The 16,297-nt window shown below is 38.2% G+C and overlaps 1 protein-coding gene across 7 annotated transcripts in view; it reads right to left on the bottom strand.

Moving 5' to 3' along the window:
• Ddhd1 (DDHD domain containing 1) overlaps positions 1-7,012 on the bottom strand; it is a 76,600-nt gene extending 69,588 nt beyond the window's left edge. For 4 of the 7 annotated variants that reach the window (XM_058584650.1, XM_058584651.1, XM_046461126.1 and 1 more), the window contains exon 1: positions 6,008-7,012. In XM_058584650.1, coding sequence (XP_058440633.1) covers positions 6,008-6,857 — 850 coding nt within the window. In that variant the 5' untranslated portion in view covers positions 6,858-7,012. The remainder of the gene's footprint in view (positions 1-6,007) is intronic. The other 3 variants (XM_046461129.2, XM_046461128.1, XM_046461130.2) reach the window with 1 other exon arrangement.
• Between the last annotated feature and the right edge of the window lie 9,285 nt (positions 7,013-16,297).

Raw genomic sequence — 16,297 nt, 5'->3', positions numbered from 1 at the left:
TGAGAATAAAGGATTCAGTCAATAAAATATGAACCAAAATTTAACCATTTTTATTACGTAGTAAAATATAAGAGTGAGTCTATATTAACTATGTCTACACTAAAGTTCGGAAATAATTCCAATTCTGTTCCCTGTGCATCATATGAAGTTGCTGAGCAGCACATTCACAGCTTATGATTCAGAAACCTTAAGTTTTAGCATAGTTCATCAACTTCTTGTCCCATATCATGTGTCTCAAGGACTGTTCTCCATTAGTGTTCAGAATAAGGATTCATTGAGAAGCACATCAAGGGAGAATTAGTAATGAATTTCTACTCAAAAGAGTTAAAATTATATTCTAGCACATAAAAGCTTAACTTACAACTATTTGAAAATGCATCCACCATTCAGATGAAACTTAAATTTCTCTTAAGATCTCCAGATATCTGAGGTATTGGGATACAGAAAAATAAATACCAATGTAATTTCCAAAGTCTGGCCTGGCCCCTGGCAGTCAATCAACAGAGCTTATTTGAATGCACAAGAACAATGATTATAAAGACTATCTAGATACAGCTTAATATAATAAAGCATTAGGATAAACATAATTTATTCTTATTGGCAATCTGGTAAAACTATGAAGAATACACTAAAATAGAATTACTTCTATACAATCGTATCAGTTTTTCTATGTGTTTCTATAGCTCTCTGGCACAAGCAATTCCAACTGTTTAACCTTAAATTTCACTTGCTCCCTAACTCAGAGATATCATCAAAAAGTATCTGTATTAAGATTTTCATCCCAATAACCAGTCATTTGTAATTCAACATTTTCTTGTCGGCCAATTTCTCCTTATAGATGCAAAATCAAAAGAGAGGTACTGTAAAATATGTTCTACTTTTTAACTGACCTTTTAGGAATGGATCATGGCAAAAAAGAATTCTATGCATCTACACCTTTTATCACTGTTGTTAGATTTTTTTTTTATAACATGTACAGTTTAAATTCCATCCTACTCATCAAAAGATAAAGGTCTTAAAAACAGATTCCCCAATTATCAGGGATTCTATTTACCTCCCAATCTTTTCTGCCAAAAATCTTCATCTTAGGCTTCCTATGAATACATTCCCCATTTCCCTTTCCTCTCCCTGTCGTCTTCCCACTCTTCTCCCCTTGGTGTCCATTATCACTCCTCGACTAGCACATCCAGCTTTTTCTTGTTCTCTACCAAAAAGGATCAGCTATAGGGTTCCAGACATCAATGATCTCAACAAAACACAAAACACAAACCACAGGAACTGATGAGAAAATAAGAGACCCAAGAAATAAAATTTGGAAGAGGAAAGAGTACAAAAAGCTTGTTTTATAACAAAATAGTACAAGAGGAAAGAAGAGTTTGACAAAGGAAAGAAAATCATACTAATTACTCCAAACATTTATATAAAGCATTGGTACAACATATTATTATTATTATTATTATTATTATTATTATTATTATTACAATGTAATATTGTAATAAGACACATCAATAAATGATGTTAGATCATTTTTTAAACTAATGGCACATTGCAAAAGGTAATGAAAACCTTGACTGCATTGGTCAGGTAGTGCTAAGTCCCGTCCTCCATCTTTGTCACTATTCACATTCCTGTGCTTTTTCACTGAAAAATGCACTCTACAGAAGACTTGATCTGGGATAGGGTGGGTTCTCAGAAGACTTCTGCCAGGGTTCTGTAAACTTGAGGAGTCATAGTTCCAGTGTAGCCCAGGCTGCTTTCAAGTGTGGACTAGTAAGGACTTAAAACAGTTAAAAAATAATAGGAAGTAAGTTTCCAACATTTTTTCAAGATCAGGCATATTAATGCCTGGTCTCTACTTCCTACAGTTCCGGAGGCAGAAACTTATCAATGATCTCAATAAAACACAAAACCCACTTGGACTCCATTATTTTCCCATGATGCTCTATGTCACATAAAGAATTCTTATTCACTCTTGAATGAATAATAGCTGGTTACATCTATGCCAAGTTAATAAACCTCATATATTTTGGGGGAAAGCTCCAATTTTTCTCTCATTTTGTTGGAAATATAATTTCCCTTTCAACATATCATAAAGACAACTGATTACTTTCTAAAGTATCTGAAACTGAAAGTGGTTTCAAATTATAACAATGCAAGTAGACCTTATATAAAAGTATACCTGAAAGTGTAGAGGAGAAACCTGTGATTTGTAGTTGACTGCTTCTGGAAACTACACAGTCATATACAATTTTGATCAATTAAGTAATTTTATTGATTTGGTCAATGAATAGAAATTACATACTCTCTATCTAGTAGTATATACTGCACAATATATCAATGTCATCGGACTTGCTACAAGATTATTGTAAGCTTGTGAAATATATCTATAATGTTCTATATGTCTTCAGTTATTACTAAATGCTTTGGCCACTTTCTTGCCAATATCCTTTAGAGTCTTTCACTTCTGATGAGGTGTAGGCCAGTAACACCAAACTGTGAGCACTGAACTAGTTAACTAAGGTGCATAGTTATTGAGATCCACATAGATATAGTTAACACTATACTATGGGCCAACCTACTGTTTCAAGCATGTTGTATATACTAATTCTCAAAACAAGTCTATGAAGTTAATATAAGCAGCTTAGGAGGAACACTGGAAACAGGGGAGTTCACTTTGCCATTACTCAGCAATGATCAGTTTTTATCTAAAATGCCCACATGTAGCCAGAAGAAAATCTAAACAATATGATAAAACAAAAATAAGTTTTGGACAACTGAATTTTTAATACATAATACTGACTTCTTATCTATAAAAGTCAAATACTGTTCTTGTGTGCCCAAGTACTTCAAATTTTATCTGCAAGTAAAGTTCAAAAGGAAGAACAAATTAATTCCTTTCTTTTAGACTAAGGGTAGTTAACTTGTTCACCTTGACATCCAGAAGCAGTGGGATAAATTAGGACACAAAAATCTAAATGGCCAATGGACTCCTACCACCATTCTATGTAGGAACTTCTACATTCTATGTAATTCCTATGTAGAAATTTGTAGGATTCTACGTAGGAACTTAGCCCTCTTTTTAAAACTTTCATTACCACTATTCAGAAAGTTTCCAAAAGAGGCTAAAATGAAAAACCGAATTCTTTACCGAAATGGGGTAAAGATCAAAAGCTGCAAGTATCCTAAGAGTTCCTCCATTTGAGGAAATGATGAAGAGACCACTCTGGAACTGAATGCAAGGTATGACAACTAATATAATACAGACATCTAAAGAACCAGTTAGAACAAAATTACAGTGGATTTTATGAGAAATGGAATACTTAATAGAGCACCATAAAAATACTATAATATTTTCATTTAGCTTGTATGATGTTCTTGGGACACACAGGGTTGTTATCTTGTAGAGTGCTATTTAGAAAATACAAACATGGAGGAAAAAATAGGTGTTGCTCTTATGATAATAATATAAATTATTTTCTTAATTTATAAGCTATAATTGGCCTTAAATAGCTATCTGCTTTAGGAAAGAAGGCTGGAGAAGCCTCAGTTCACCTTACCTTCAGGTTAACTTTTATAGGCCCCTCACCATTTCTTGATGAATTTATGACACTAATATTCTAATGACAAATGTTTCCCATTCTCCAATCCAACCACTGCATAGGAACTTATCACACCTGAGATTCAAAGAACTTTCAACTGGTTGGATCTCTGTGACTCACAGAATAAAGTCCAAATGCCTTATTCGCACTGCACATTTAGACTGTACGGTACTCTCCCAACTGTGCTTCACAGTCTGCATTCTGTCCCAGAACAAACACTAGCCCTTAAATATTTCCATCTCAGGAAAGAAGGTTGGAGAAGCCTCAGTTCCCAAATCCATCCAGTGTGTCTTTGGCCCCTGCAGGTGCCACCCTCATTTCCTCAAAACGCCATGCTGTTTCATTCCTCTATGTCCTTGCATATGCTATTCCATCTAGCTGAAATGCTTTTCCCTATGTCACCCTGCTTCCTCCACCTGATTAAATTCATCCTTTAGCACTTAACAATTGAAACCTACATCCTTTGGGAAGCTTTCCTGATATCCTCACCCTTGGATGGGTCAGAAGCTTTTTGGATACCTCACTGTATTCCCCACTGGATTAATGAACTGCTTTATCACTGTCTATTGAGTGACCTTGGACAAGTTCATTAATTTCACTGAGTTCATTTCTTCCTATGCTGAAAGTTAGCACTGATTTGCCAATACAGAGAAAGAATAAATGTCAAAAATCACTTTGTAAACTGAAGCACCAAGCTAGCATTACAAATCTTACCATTAACCAAAAGAACATACAGTATTCTAGATGAACACTTCAGTTTAACCTAAGGGTAAGATTCATTTCTCAGTTTCTAGTCCCCACTCAAAAGATGATCTGCATTTTTCTTCTACTGTTTGGCTCCACTAAATCTTTGTGTTCTATCTCCAGGAAACAAACAAAAAAAAAACACTACAAGGATGTTTAGGTCACTTAAAGACACACTAAGTGGGAAGCCCCTGAAAGGTAAGAATTTTTCTTTTTCCTAATTTTCCTAATACCTTCACAGGAGTACTGTGTCAGCACATACAATTATTCAGTAAATACCAAAGAACTGCACGAATGAATACAAGTATACCCCATCCGTAGTGGGCTTATAATCAAAAGGGTGATGTAACAGAATTTCCCAAGGATCTGACCTTAAAAACATGGTAACAAATGCCTTTAGTGTCATCTAAAGCATAATAGGACATAGTGCATATTTTAGTTTGATGATTTGGCACAGGTTGTAATTGCTATCTTAGTAACTTGTGCTTAACATATCAATGTTTTAATATTATCAGAATCACTGGTTGTAATTTAATACATAGTTATTGAATACCTATTGCACTAGGCCTTATGAGAGTACAAAGATAAAGGTGATAGACTGTGTCCATAAGTCACTAAACACACTGAAAGGAAGCTAAGTGATCAATACATACAATTAATACAATGTAAAATGTTATAAGATGTACAGAAACTGTAAAGATAATGACAATAAATGAAAACATTTCAGGGCATTGCATTGGGCCCATAAAAGTTAATATTGTATATTCAAATTACTGATTGCCAGAAGTTTCTGTCACTACTGAATACTTACCATATATTGCACATATAACATCTGCACTCAGTGACAGATATTTCTGATCGCCTTCGTCCTAATTTAATTCTAAGCCTAGTTGCGCTGTTGTCTAGGGAATATTGTTTATACTCATATAACACATGTGTTTTGAGTACTGTTCCAAGCCCTTTAGGTATATTTCCTCGTTTACAATATCCCCACTTTATAGATGAGGAAACCGAGGCATAGGGCTTGTCATTTTTCAAGATTGAGCGGCAAAATTAAAATATATAAATGAGAACCTGGAGAAAAAAATAAAGTATTCCTGAGAGTGCGAGGACCCATTGTCAGACCTGTTTACCGCAGTGCTTTCCACCTCTCCCGAATGCACCCAGTGGGAACAACATATCACCTTTCTTTTCCCATCAGGGATTAATCTTTTTTTCCCCCGCTAAATCCAAAACTGAACTGTTGATTCTCATACAGATCCTCTCAAACCTTCCTACAGCCAGAGGAAATGCTGCTATTTAAATAACAGGCGATTCAGGGTAGATGAGACCGAATCAGATGCCCGGGTGGACAAAGCTCTGGTAGGATCATGAAATGAAACCTTTCAGATTGGGGACCGGTTCCTGGATTACCTCCAAGGGATGGCAGCAGCACTTGGCTCACCCAGGACACGCTACCTCGGGCGGAATCCTCTCCTCCTGACCCTAAACAGCCTGGGCTTTGCCATCTGCTCCATTACCTTCACAGGCTGGCTCTCCCTGAACAATTTCCATCCTAACCCGACCAAACGTCAGACGCCCCGCGCCTTCCACATAACCAGCTCCAGTGCGTGTCGGGCCCTGCAGGGCAGCTCGTCCCGCCCCAACCTTGGCCTGCTACTTACGGTTCCAGTACACTGGGTAGCACTCTCCTTGGGTCACATCCACCTCGTAGAGGCCGCCGCGCACGCAAACCGGCTCGATGTTCACCAGCTCCTCCATCTGGGGCTCAAGCCCAGCCGCGCGCGAGCAGAAGCCGCAGGCGCGGTCCTCGTCGTCTTCCTCTCCGGAGCTAGAGGCCCGGCCCAGCGGGGAAGCCGGGCCGCACACATGCTGGTTATCCGGGTCCTCGGCCTGGGGCCGAGCGCTAGTGGCTTGTAGCAGGGTCCGGAAAGCCAGCTCGATGCGGAGAGAATCGTAGCCGATGAAGGGCTTCCAGGTTTTCTTGTCTTCCTTGTAGAACCAGCGAACCTCCTCAGGGCCCAGCTCCGTCACCACCTCGTAGCGGTGCCGGGCTGTCGGGCCGCTGGGCCGGGTTCGCTTCCTCTCCCCGGAACCCCCTCCCGCAGCCCCACTGCCCCCCGAGTTCGTCGCGACCAGCGGCGGCTGCTGCGGCGGCGGCGGCAGCGACGGGGTGCTGCCGCTGCCGCCGCCGCCGCCGCTCTCGCCCTCGCTGTAGTAGCGCAGCGAGGACCCCGACTCGGCGGAGCTGAAATCATAGTTCTCGTCACTGAGGCAGGACTCCAGCGCCAGGTGGTTGAGGTCCTCGGCGTCCGGCGCCAAGTGCAGCCCGGGCTCCCCGCGCAGCAGGGTTAGGGGCACGCTGCCTTCGCCCGGATCCCCGCCCGGCAGGTGCTCGAAGCAGCAGACGCTGCCGCCGAATGCCGACCCCGCATCCGAGCCCAGCTCCCAGCCTCCGCTACCCCGGCCGTTATGCTCAGTGCTCCGCGGGGACCCACGGCCCGGGTAATTCATGGTGTGGAGACGCTGCCGGCTGCCCGGCCGCGCGCCGAGCCGTGGCCCCAGGCGCTTCCGCCACACATTCAACGCCGCTGGCCTCTCCACCCAGAGTTTTTAATCTTTCAAATCCCGAACAGTGCTGCGGCGGCGGCGGCGGCAGCAGCGGCAGCTCCGCCCCCTCGAGGCCAGCGACTGCCGCAGCCGCGCTTTGCGGCCCGCCCCATTGTGACGCACCCAGACGTGGGCGTTACTCGCCCCGGCCCCGCCCCACGTTCGCGTACCGCCCCGGAAGCCAGGTTTCCGTGGGCGCCACGCCTCCGTATCCCTTGGGCCGGGAGCTCAGGGTCGGTTCGGGTCATCTGCCAACCTTGGTCTTTATCAGCTCCCTGTCCCAGTCTCTCCAGCCTTGCTACACTGCTGCCTTGTCCCCGCCCTTAGAGTTCCCATCCCAACTGTGGTGAGGCTTTCCCCGACTCATCCTTACAATTTGGGTCATGAACCGGAGGCTTCAGCTGTGCTTCCAAAAGGCCCCAGGAAGTTGCGTGCTCACTTTCATGACTTCAAATCCACGTGCAGCCTCACCTGGGCCTTCATGGTCACCTGGTGCATTTCCAGAATTGTCACCACTCCCATTCAGAAACTGGAGTCAACCTCCCTTCGTATGTCACATATTATTGCTTACCTTTCAATACTTCCTGTTTTCTCAACCACATTGTAAGGCCTTTGATGGAAACCAAGTGTGTAAGTCTCAGCTTTTCCCACATATAGGTGCACAGTCAATGTTTATTGATAATGATGGCAAGTCCATCCAGATGTAGTAGAAAGATTATTCAATTGAAATTTAGAATAGAGGTTTTAGACAGCTTTGTTAACTAACTCCAGGCAAATCTCCCTGATCTTTGTGCTTTCCTTATCTGTAAAATTAAGAGATTATTGAACCAGGGGAACTATAAAAATTCCTTGTAGTGATGAAGTCTATGACCTTTAAAGATTTCTTTCAGGTTTTTTTTTTTTAGGTGTGTGTGTGTGTGTGTGTGTTTCTGATTTTGTAACTCATTTTCTGGGATCTCCTTTATATAGTTTATTTATAAAATAAAATAAAATTTTATTCATCACCCTGTGTTAGACTACAGAGAAAAACAATTTCCAGCCTCAGTGTTTTCAATTCAAGAATAGAAATCCTCACTGTTTCATTTACTCTCTTTGCAATGAAATCAGGTTGGTAGGGCAATTTTCTTATCAGAGATTTCATTGTTTTTCTCTGTAGTCTCAACACAGGGTGATGAATAAAATTTTATTTTATTTTATAAATAAACTATATAAAGGAGATCCCAGAAAATGAGTTACAAAATCAGAAACACACACAAACACACACACAAAAAAAATCAGGACCACCTCCAGCATGTATAATAATACTTTTATGACAATTTGAAAAAAGGCATTGCTTCCTATAAGCAAATACAGAGTAATGTTGTGGTTCATGGGTTGGCAAGTGAAGCATGGGCTAGATTTTCTGCTTCACTTTGTGCTTTTGGTTGGTTAATGTTGTGTAGTGAACAACTTGACCAATTATACACTGCAGCCCTAATTCAAAGCATCCAAGATCAATTTCCATTCATAATGCCTTCTGTGTACCTGAATCTCAATTTCTTCTCTAATGGTTCTGTTGACAATATGCAGAATATGAACTTGCATATGCACCTTCATCTATTTAATTACCCCTGAAAGTACTAATTCTACAGTGTTTTGATAGGTACCTATGTGCTAGGCAATTCTGTACTAGCTGGTGATACAAAAGATAATGGAAGAGACTTAAGTTCTTTCTTCAAGAACCTGTAGCCTAGTGGGATATATAGATAAGTAAACAGGTAAATTATAGTACAGTGTGAAAGATAGCACAAAAGGGCTTAAAAATAAGATATCAAGGGTTGGGGCTGTAGCTCAGTGGTAGAGCACTAGCCAAGCATGTGTGAGACACTGGGTTCAATCCTTAGCACCACATAAAAATAAACAAAGGCATTCTGTTCATTTACAACTACAAAAAAATTTTTAAATATATCAAAGCATTTAAAAATCTTATTTCTTTATGTTTCTTGATAGAATACAGCCTAACTGTATAGTTATCTGGTCAGATTATTTTAGTTAAATTTTACTCTTAAGGATGATGCTATTCCCATTGGTGAATATTATCCTCTGTAAAATAAAAATACTCGTTGCCTTGTATTGAATGAATATTTCTATTGTTAAGTATTGTGCTTACTTGATTATTTTGAAAAGATTATCCTCCTGTGATTCACTGGGTAAAGTCACACTCTTAGAATGATCTTTCTTGAAGAAGTTGATGCTCAACATAATCTGGGTGCCAGGAGAAGAGTGTCCTCACCTCTCTTCTGAACTTGCTATCTAGGTCTAGAATTTGGTGTGAGTGTTGAACTTGTTTCTGACCCTTAGCTAGGACTAGGAGGACAACTTGTAGTGGGTTCCAGGCCAAAAGTAAGCAAAAGATATTTGAAAGTATAGTATCTAATTTCAAGTGATTGTGTGTGTTTATTTCTTTTTCATTTCCTAGCCATATCAAGAAAAAGGTTATGAAACTGTTCTTCTCAACTTTTCTGCTTTAGAAAGTCATATTTTATCTGAGGCTTCCTGCTGCTATGCTTCATTCACTTTCTAAAGCATCTTTTCAGGTTATATAATCTTGACAAGAGGGAAGAGTGGTTGGGACCCTCATTCCCCACCTTCTAAAACAGGCTTCAAGTGGCTCCTCACCAATTCCACATAATTAATTCATTCAATGGACACATAAGTATCTGAACTTCCTTAGGTCTGTGTGAAGCATTCTATTACATTTTAATTACCCAAGACTAAGCCTCCTTTGCAGAAGGAAAATATGTGTTGATTCAGACTTCTGACATTAATGAGCTTTTCTGCTGCTAGAACTAGCAGTGTAGAACCAAGTGTGAGGGAGTTCTTGGTGTGGAAAGGAAAAAAGAGGTAAAGCCAGTTGCTTTGTACTACAAAAGATAAATAGGTCACCTGCACTTTCTACCATCCTTTTTTCTCCATTAGGGTCTGGCAGGGGCTATCTGGCAACAATGGACATCTTACCCTTCTCACCTTTCAAAATTTACATGGTTCAGTTTCTTGCCATCTTTGCCTTTTATTCTCCATTTTACTTATAAAGCTTGTTCCTGTGGTTCATTTTAACCTGTTTTCACCTGTATTATAATACTGGGGACAGTCTTATGCCATGTAATTTATTCTGAGTCAGTACCCCACACTCACACTTGAAATGTCTCTCCAAAGTGTGCAATGGAAAATACATACATTTAAAACGCAGAAAGAAGGAATACATATAACCAAACTGCTCACCTGCTATATCTCGTTTGATAAGTCACCCACTACATTTTAAATTTTACTTCCTTTTGTTTAGGATTAGTATCTATCCCATTTCGTAAAATGAGAGTGTTTTCAGTGTATTGACTAAATAGAACAACATCCTTGATTGAAACAGGGAACATTCGCTGGATGCATAATAGGTATTATGTTAGCTTCCTATGGCTATGAAAAAATACCTGAGATAGATCAAGATTATTTCCCCCAGTACTAGGGATTGAACACAGGGGCCTGTAACACTGAGCTACATCTGCATTATTTTATCATTTTGAGACAAAGTCTTGCCAAGTTGGTCAGGTGGGCCTCACACTTATCATCTTTCTGTTTCATCCTCCTGAGTAGCAGGGATTATGTAACTGTACCACTGTACCTGACTTTAATCTTAAGATTCAATGCTGATGCATTTTAAATGTTTTTTTTTTTTTATTCAGAGAAAAGAAGCCAAACAAGGCAGGAAATGGTGTGCATATAGAATCTTGCATCTTTCTTGAATTGTGAACCATTACTGGGAGCTACTTAAGCCCCAAACAGGTGTTTACCAAGTTTCAGGCACTCTGCTAGGCTCAAAAGTCAAGCATTCATGGTCTAGTAGTATCTTTAAATAAAACTACAATAGCAACTCTTTCATTCTTACGAGGAACATAAATGGAAGGCTAGTATAGCTGCATCACCACCACAGAGGTCATTCCCTCAAAGACAGATCAATAGAGAGGACTGGGGATGTGGCTCAAGCGGTAGCGCGCTCGCCTGGCATGCGTGCGGCCCGGATTCGATCCTCAGCACCACATACAAACAAAGATGTTATGCCCGCCGAAAACTAAAAAATAAATATTAAAAAAAAATTCTCTCTCTCTCTCTCTCTCTCTCTTACTCTCTCTTTAAAAAAAAGAAAAAAGACAGATCAATAGAGGAAACAAATTACAATCCAAAGGGAGATGGTGAGCAGAAGGAACATAGAATACATAATGAATAAAGTCATTCATCTTTCCATTTATTTATTCAACAAATATTTGTCTAGTGCTCTTTTAAAGATGTTTTTGTTTTATTTTTAACTGAAATCACACTGAAAATTTAGAATAATCAAGTGCAGTTACCCAAAGATTTATGAAAGGCATATCCACAAAATTGTTCTTACCAATACCCCATAAAAATGGTTTATATTCCTCTATCCCTTAGAGGTCAGTGGTGCTGAAAGTATATATTCAAATGAAAGAAAATGTAAGTCAATACAATATTGATGCATATTCCATGGACGCAACACAAAATCCTCATCAGCTTTTTTTTAATGTCAGAAAGAGATTGGCTATCTATATTCCTGCCCTTTCTGAATAGAAAAGTGAGTTAAGCCATTGCTATAGAACGCCATGAGATACAGAATAGATGTATTCAATGACTTCTATTCTTTAGGATTTTCTTACTACCCCACCCCAGATCTGAATTAAATGCACATATTTTTTCACAAAGTATAAAATATATGATTCATATGAATCTTCAGTAACAGTAATGTGTAGTAATAATATTGTGCTGAGAGAGATTTATAAGTACCATTTTAATATGTTTGTTTTATCCTGATTTTCATATAACAAATTAGGAAAAGAGGAGTTATGTTCCAATAGGGGTTTCTACTAGCACAATTCTGAGTAATTTGCTGAGTTTCTATAGTGGCAGAATTGACTTACTGTTTTTACATCTGCTGCTTAAGAAAATATGTTTATTCTTATGTCAGCATTTCAGATTTAAAGTTTTTCAGCTTGAACAAAAATATTCTAGACTCATAATCTTGCAAACTTTTCCATGGTTCTCTTATTACATTTTTGAACCATACTAGCTAACCATTGGATACAATTTTAACAAATTTTAAAGGGATGGTAGGAATGCAAAGTTCTTCAGAAATTTTATCTTGAAGGTTAAGCAACCTCTATTTTAGATATAAGAAATGAGTACTAATGGCCCTGCATTTGGAATTCATTCTTTCTTCACTTAAGTTTAGAACTTAAGATTCAAACTAATTCTTAATCATCGATGAGAACTTATGGTCCTTCATTTGATTATTAATATTAATTTCCTGGGTAAGTTAAAAATTATAAACTTTGATCACTCATATTTCTACTTATGTGCCTTTGTCTATTTTCTGTTGCTATAACAAAATACCTGAGACTGAGTAGTTTGTAAAGAAAAGAAGTTTACTTTAGCTTATGATTCTGTAAGTGGGTAAGAACATGTGCTAACAACTTCTTGGCTTAGGATGAGGGCCTCATGCTGTATTGTATTTTGATGCTGCCTCATGTCATGGTGGAGAAATGGAAAGGGGAAGCAAGTGCCATGGGTTTGGAGAGGCTTATAAATAGCGCCAGGTTCACTTTATAATAAGCTGCTCTAGAGATAACTAACCCACCTGGTGGGAACTACATTAATTGCTTCTTGAGGATAGAGCCTCCATGACTTAATTACCGTTTAAAGGTGCCAACACCTTTCAGCACCTTCATACCGACAAATTAAGCTTCAACATGAGTTTTAGTGAGGACAAACTATATTCAAACCACAGCACCATGTTAGAAATTATAAACAACAACTGCTCTTGAGATAATTTTAAGGAAGATATAGAAGGATAAGTTTTCTAGGCTGCTGTAAAAAAAAAAAATCCATAAACTACCTGGCTTAAAACCGTAGGGATTTCTTCTCTCACAGTTTTGGAGGCTGGAAGTCTAAAATAAATGTTTCAGCAGTGTTCCTTCTAGAGGCTCTGAGGAAGAAACTGTTCCATCCCTCTCACCTGTCTTCTGGTGGATGCCAACAATTACAGGTGTTCCTCGTGTTTCTTGGTTGTAGCTGCTTTGTTCCAATCTCTGCCTCTGAAGCCACATGGCCTTCTTTTCCATGTCACTGAGTCCCTTTTCTTTTTATGAAGACAGCAGTCATTGGATTTATGGTCCATTCTAACATGGTATTACTTCATCTTAAGTAATTTCTTCTGCAAAGACTCGTATTTCCAAATAAGGTAACATTTTGAGGGTCCAGATAGACAAGAATCTGGCGGGGTGGGGGATACTTTCTTCAACCAATTATGAACTGTGAATATGAATATGGAAACTCTAATATTTAATCTACATTGTTTAACAGTTGTAACCTAAAGTTTTACTTGGGGAACGTTTGTATATCAAAATGAAAATGGTAAATATAATGATCATACATACAGATGCAGGAGTTCAACATTCCAAATACAGAAAAGGGTATAATATAAAAAAGATTGTTTAATTAGCCTACTATAATAAAGGCAATGATTCATTGCAAAAAAAAATAGTTTGAGAGGATAGTTCAGGAAATGGTGCCTTTTGACTCAATCCTTTCAATTCATTTATCTGTCTATCCAATTATCTATCATTTCACTTTTTGGTTAGGATTTAAGGTGATTTCTAAAAATACATTCCAACAACAAACTGAACAGAATTGGAGAAAGGGGAAAATTGAGTTTAGAAACATAAGAATTCAGGAAATGAAACATATTGGGTAAAGTCCTATATATTTGAAAATGGAGATGGGCCACAATTTGGCTCTGAGTCTTCTAGCAGATTAGTTATATGATTTGTAGTCTCAATAAGATGAAATAATTGGTTATTGATATTTGTTCTTTATATGTAAACAAGGAAATAAAGTATTATTTGACAAAGGGAATTATGATTTTCACCTGAATTTTAGTTGATAAATATAGTATTATACTACTTGGTTATGGATATTCTTATCGGTAATTTCTCAAAATTTTTTTACAAAATATTTGGGGAAGGAGGATGGAGAGACACTATCTTTCATAAACCCTTACTGACATAGATATAAATACAGGACAATATCATTTCTATACCATCTCTGTTTTGAAAACTGACAATTATCACAAACTAAACAAAACCAAAATGCCATCTGTAATAGAAAATATGTTGACATAAGAATGAAAGTAGCAAAATAGTTAAACAACCTATTGCATAATATGACTATGCAAAGAACAATTTAAAAGATTGTAGTGGCCCAGAAATCTCCAAGGCATCTTAAATGAAAATTGCAAGTTGCAGAAATTTATCTCTGGTTTATTTTCATTTTTACATCAAAAACATGAACAAAACGAGCACAGAGATGCATGCCTGTAATCTCAGTTACTCAGGAGTCTGAGACAGGAGGATCACAAATTTGAAGCAACTTAGTTGAGACCGTATCTCAAAATTTTAAAAGAAAATGATAGGTATGTAGCTCAGTGGTAGAGTGCTTGTCTCACATCCATGAGGCCTTGGGTTTAATCCTCAATATAGCCAAAGAACAAAAACAATACAAAGAAAAATCCCACAAATCCACACTATATATATGCACACACACACACACACATATTTATTTATCTTTACATATATGTAAAGCACTGGTAAAACTTTGAAAGAAAAGCTCTAAACAACCCACATACTTATTCTGGATGGTGGAAAGGAAATAAAGGTAGATTTTAGGTTCCGTATTATTTGAACTTTATACAATAAGCATACATATGTACTTTACTTCTAAAGTTTAAAAATTAGCTTTTAAAATAAGTAAAATAAAATGGAAAATAATATTATTTAATAATCAACCATGCCTACCCACTTTAGAGATTTCTCTTTCTCAAGTACTCTCCTTCATGACCATGTCAATCTAGCTAAGTGGCATTTTGGAACAAAATCACTATCTACAAGTGTCACAGAAGTCACACGTAGATTGCAGACAGGGTGAGGTTCCATTTTCAGTTCTGACAAAGAATACCTACCTGAGTTTGAGCTTCAGATTCTTCATCAGGTATGTGAGAATAATAACAACAACACTTGCCTTATTGTTGCAGTGAAGATTGACACAAATGAGATGGTATATGTGAAAGCTCTTGTGATATCTCCCATGACTGTCACTTGCCATAGCTGTCAAAAATACATTATGCAACTAAAGACTTTCTTATATTTAAAAATGATTTGGTTTTTGCCTTTGGTCTCCTATTATCTATAAATCTTACAAAGTAGAACCAAAGGTGTTTAGCATCTAAAATACCTTATTTATTTGCATTTCTCTCTAGCCCTGGGATTCCTTAATCACTTAACCATGTTTTTCTCCAGAACTCTTGGTGAGACCATACAGAGGTCAGGGAAAGGAACTCAAGGTCTCAGTGCTCGAAAGTGCCTGCAATTACTCATATTCATTTCTCTGGAGCGGTTGACAAACTCTTTTTGGCTTCCTCTATCTTAATGCAATTTCTTGGATAGGCCATAGACCTGAATTCTAGGTCACGTGGCATCCTTGTTGCAACTCTGAACTGTCCCCTACTTAATACAACTGGCCATCTTACACCAGTGGCCCCATCTATGGTGTTTTCAGAACTAAAATTTAGCACACTCTTTAATATGGTTTGAAATATTCTTTTGCAGAATCCAAGGATCTGTAAGATACTTCGTGCCTATAAATATCAAATCTCTTTCAAAGACCATGTAAACTATGGAGACCCCACTAGAGTTATTTGAATTTTAAGTTAAATGAAACTTTCTTGGAGTTTTTGGATTTGATGACTTAATAGTTTAAGTTAGAGGTGAAAATATGGAATTCAATGTTATAATTCTTAGGGGAGAAAAAGAAGCAAAGATAATTTTATTCTCAATGGCATCTTTCACCTACTATAAATAATGGTCAGGCAATATTTTCCTACTTGTAAGATAAGGAACAACTGAAATGACTTCTAAGAGTTCTGAATTATTAGGGGCAACTAACAAAAGATCAATGAAAAAATGCATATCAAATGCCCACTATGCCTATGGGTTATTACACACAAAGATAACCTGACCCTTACAGAATTTACAGTCTCATGGGAGAGGTGGACAATTAAATATACAGTTGTAGTATGTGAAAGGAGTCATGGAGGGGGGCCTTGAAGGATGCTATTATAACATTTAGAGGCATGCTCAAACCATCTATGGAGGGCAAACATGGGGGGACATTTGGTCACAAAAACCTTCCCAGAAAAAGAAATACCTAAACTAGGACCAGAAAGGTGAATAGAAGGTAACTAAAAA

This window comes from Marmota monax, unplaced genomic scaffold, assembly GCF_021218885.2.
Source record: "Marmota monax isolate L192 unplaced genomic scaffold, Marmota_monax_Labrador192_F-V1.1 WCK01_AAM20220418_F8-fsc00001, whole genome shotgun sequence".
Taxonomy (NCBI): Eukaryota; Metazoa; Chordata; class Mammalia; order Rodentia; family Sciuridae; genus Marmota; species Marmota monax.
This window is presented reverse-complemented; position numbering and strand designations above follow the sequence as displayed.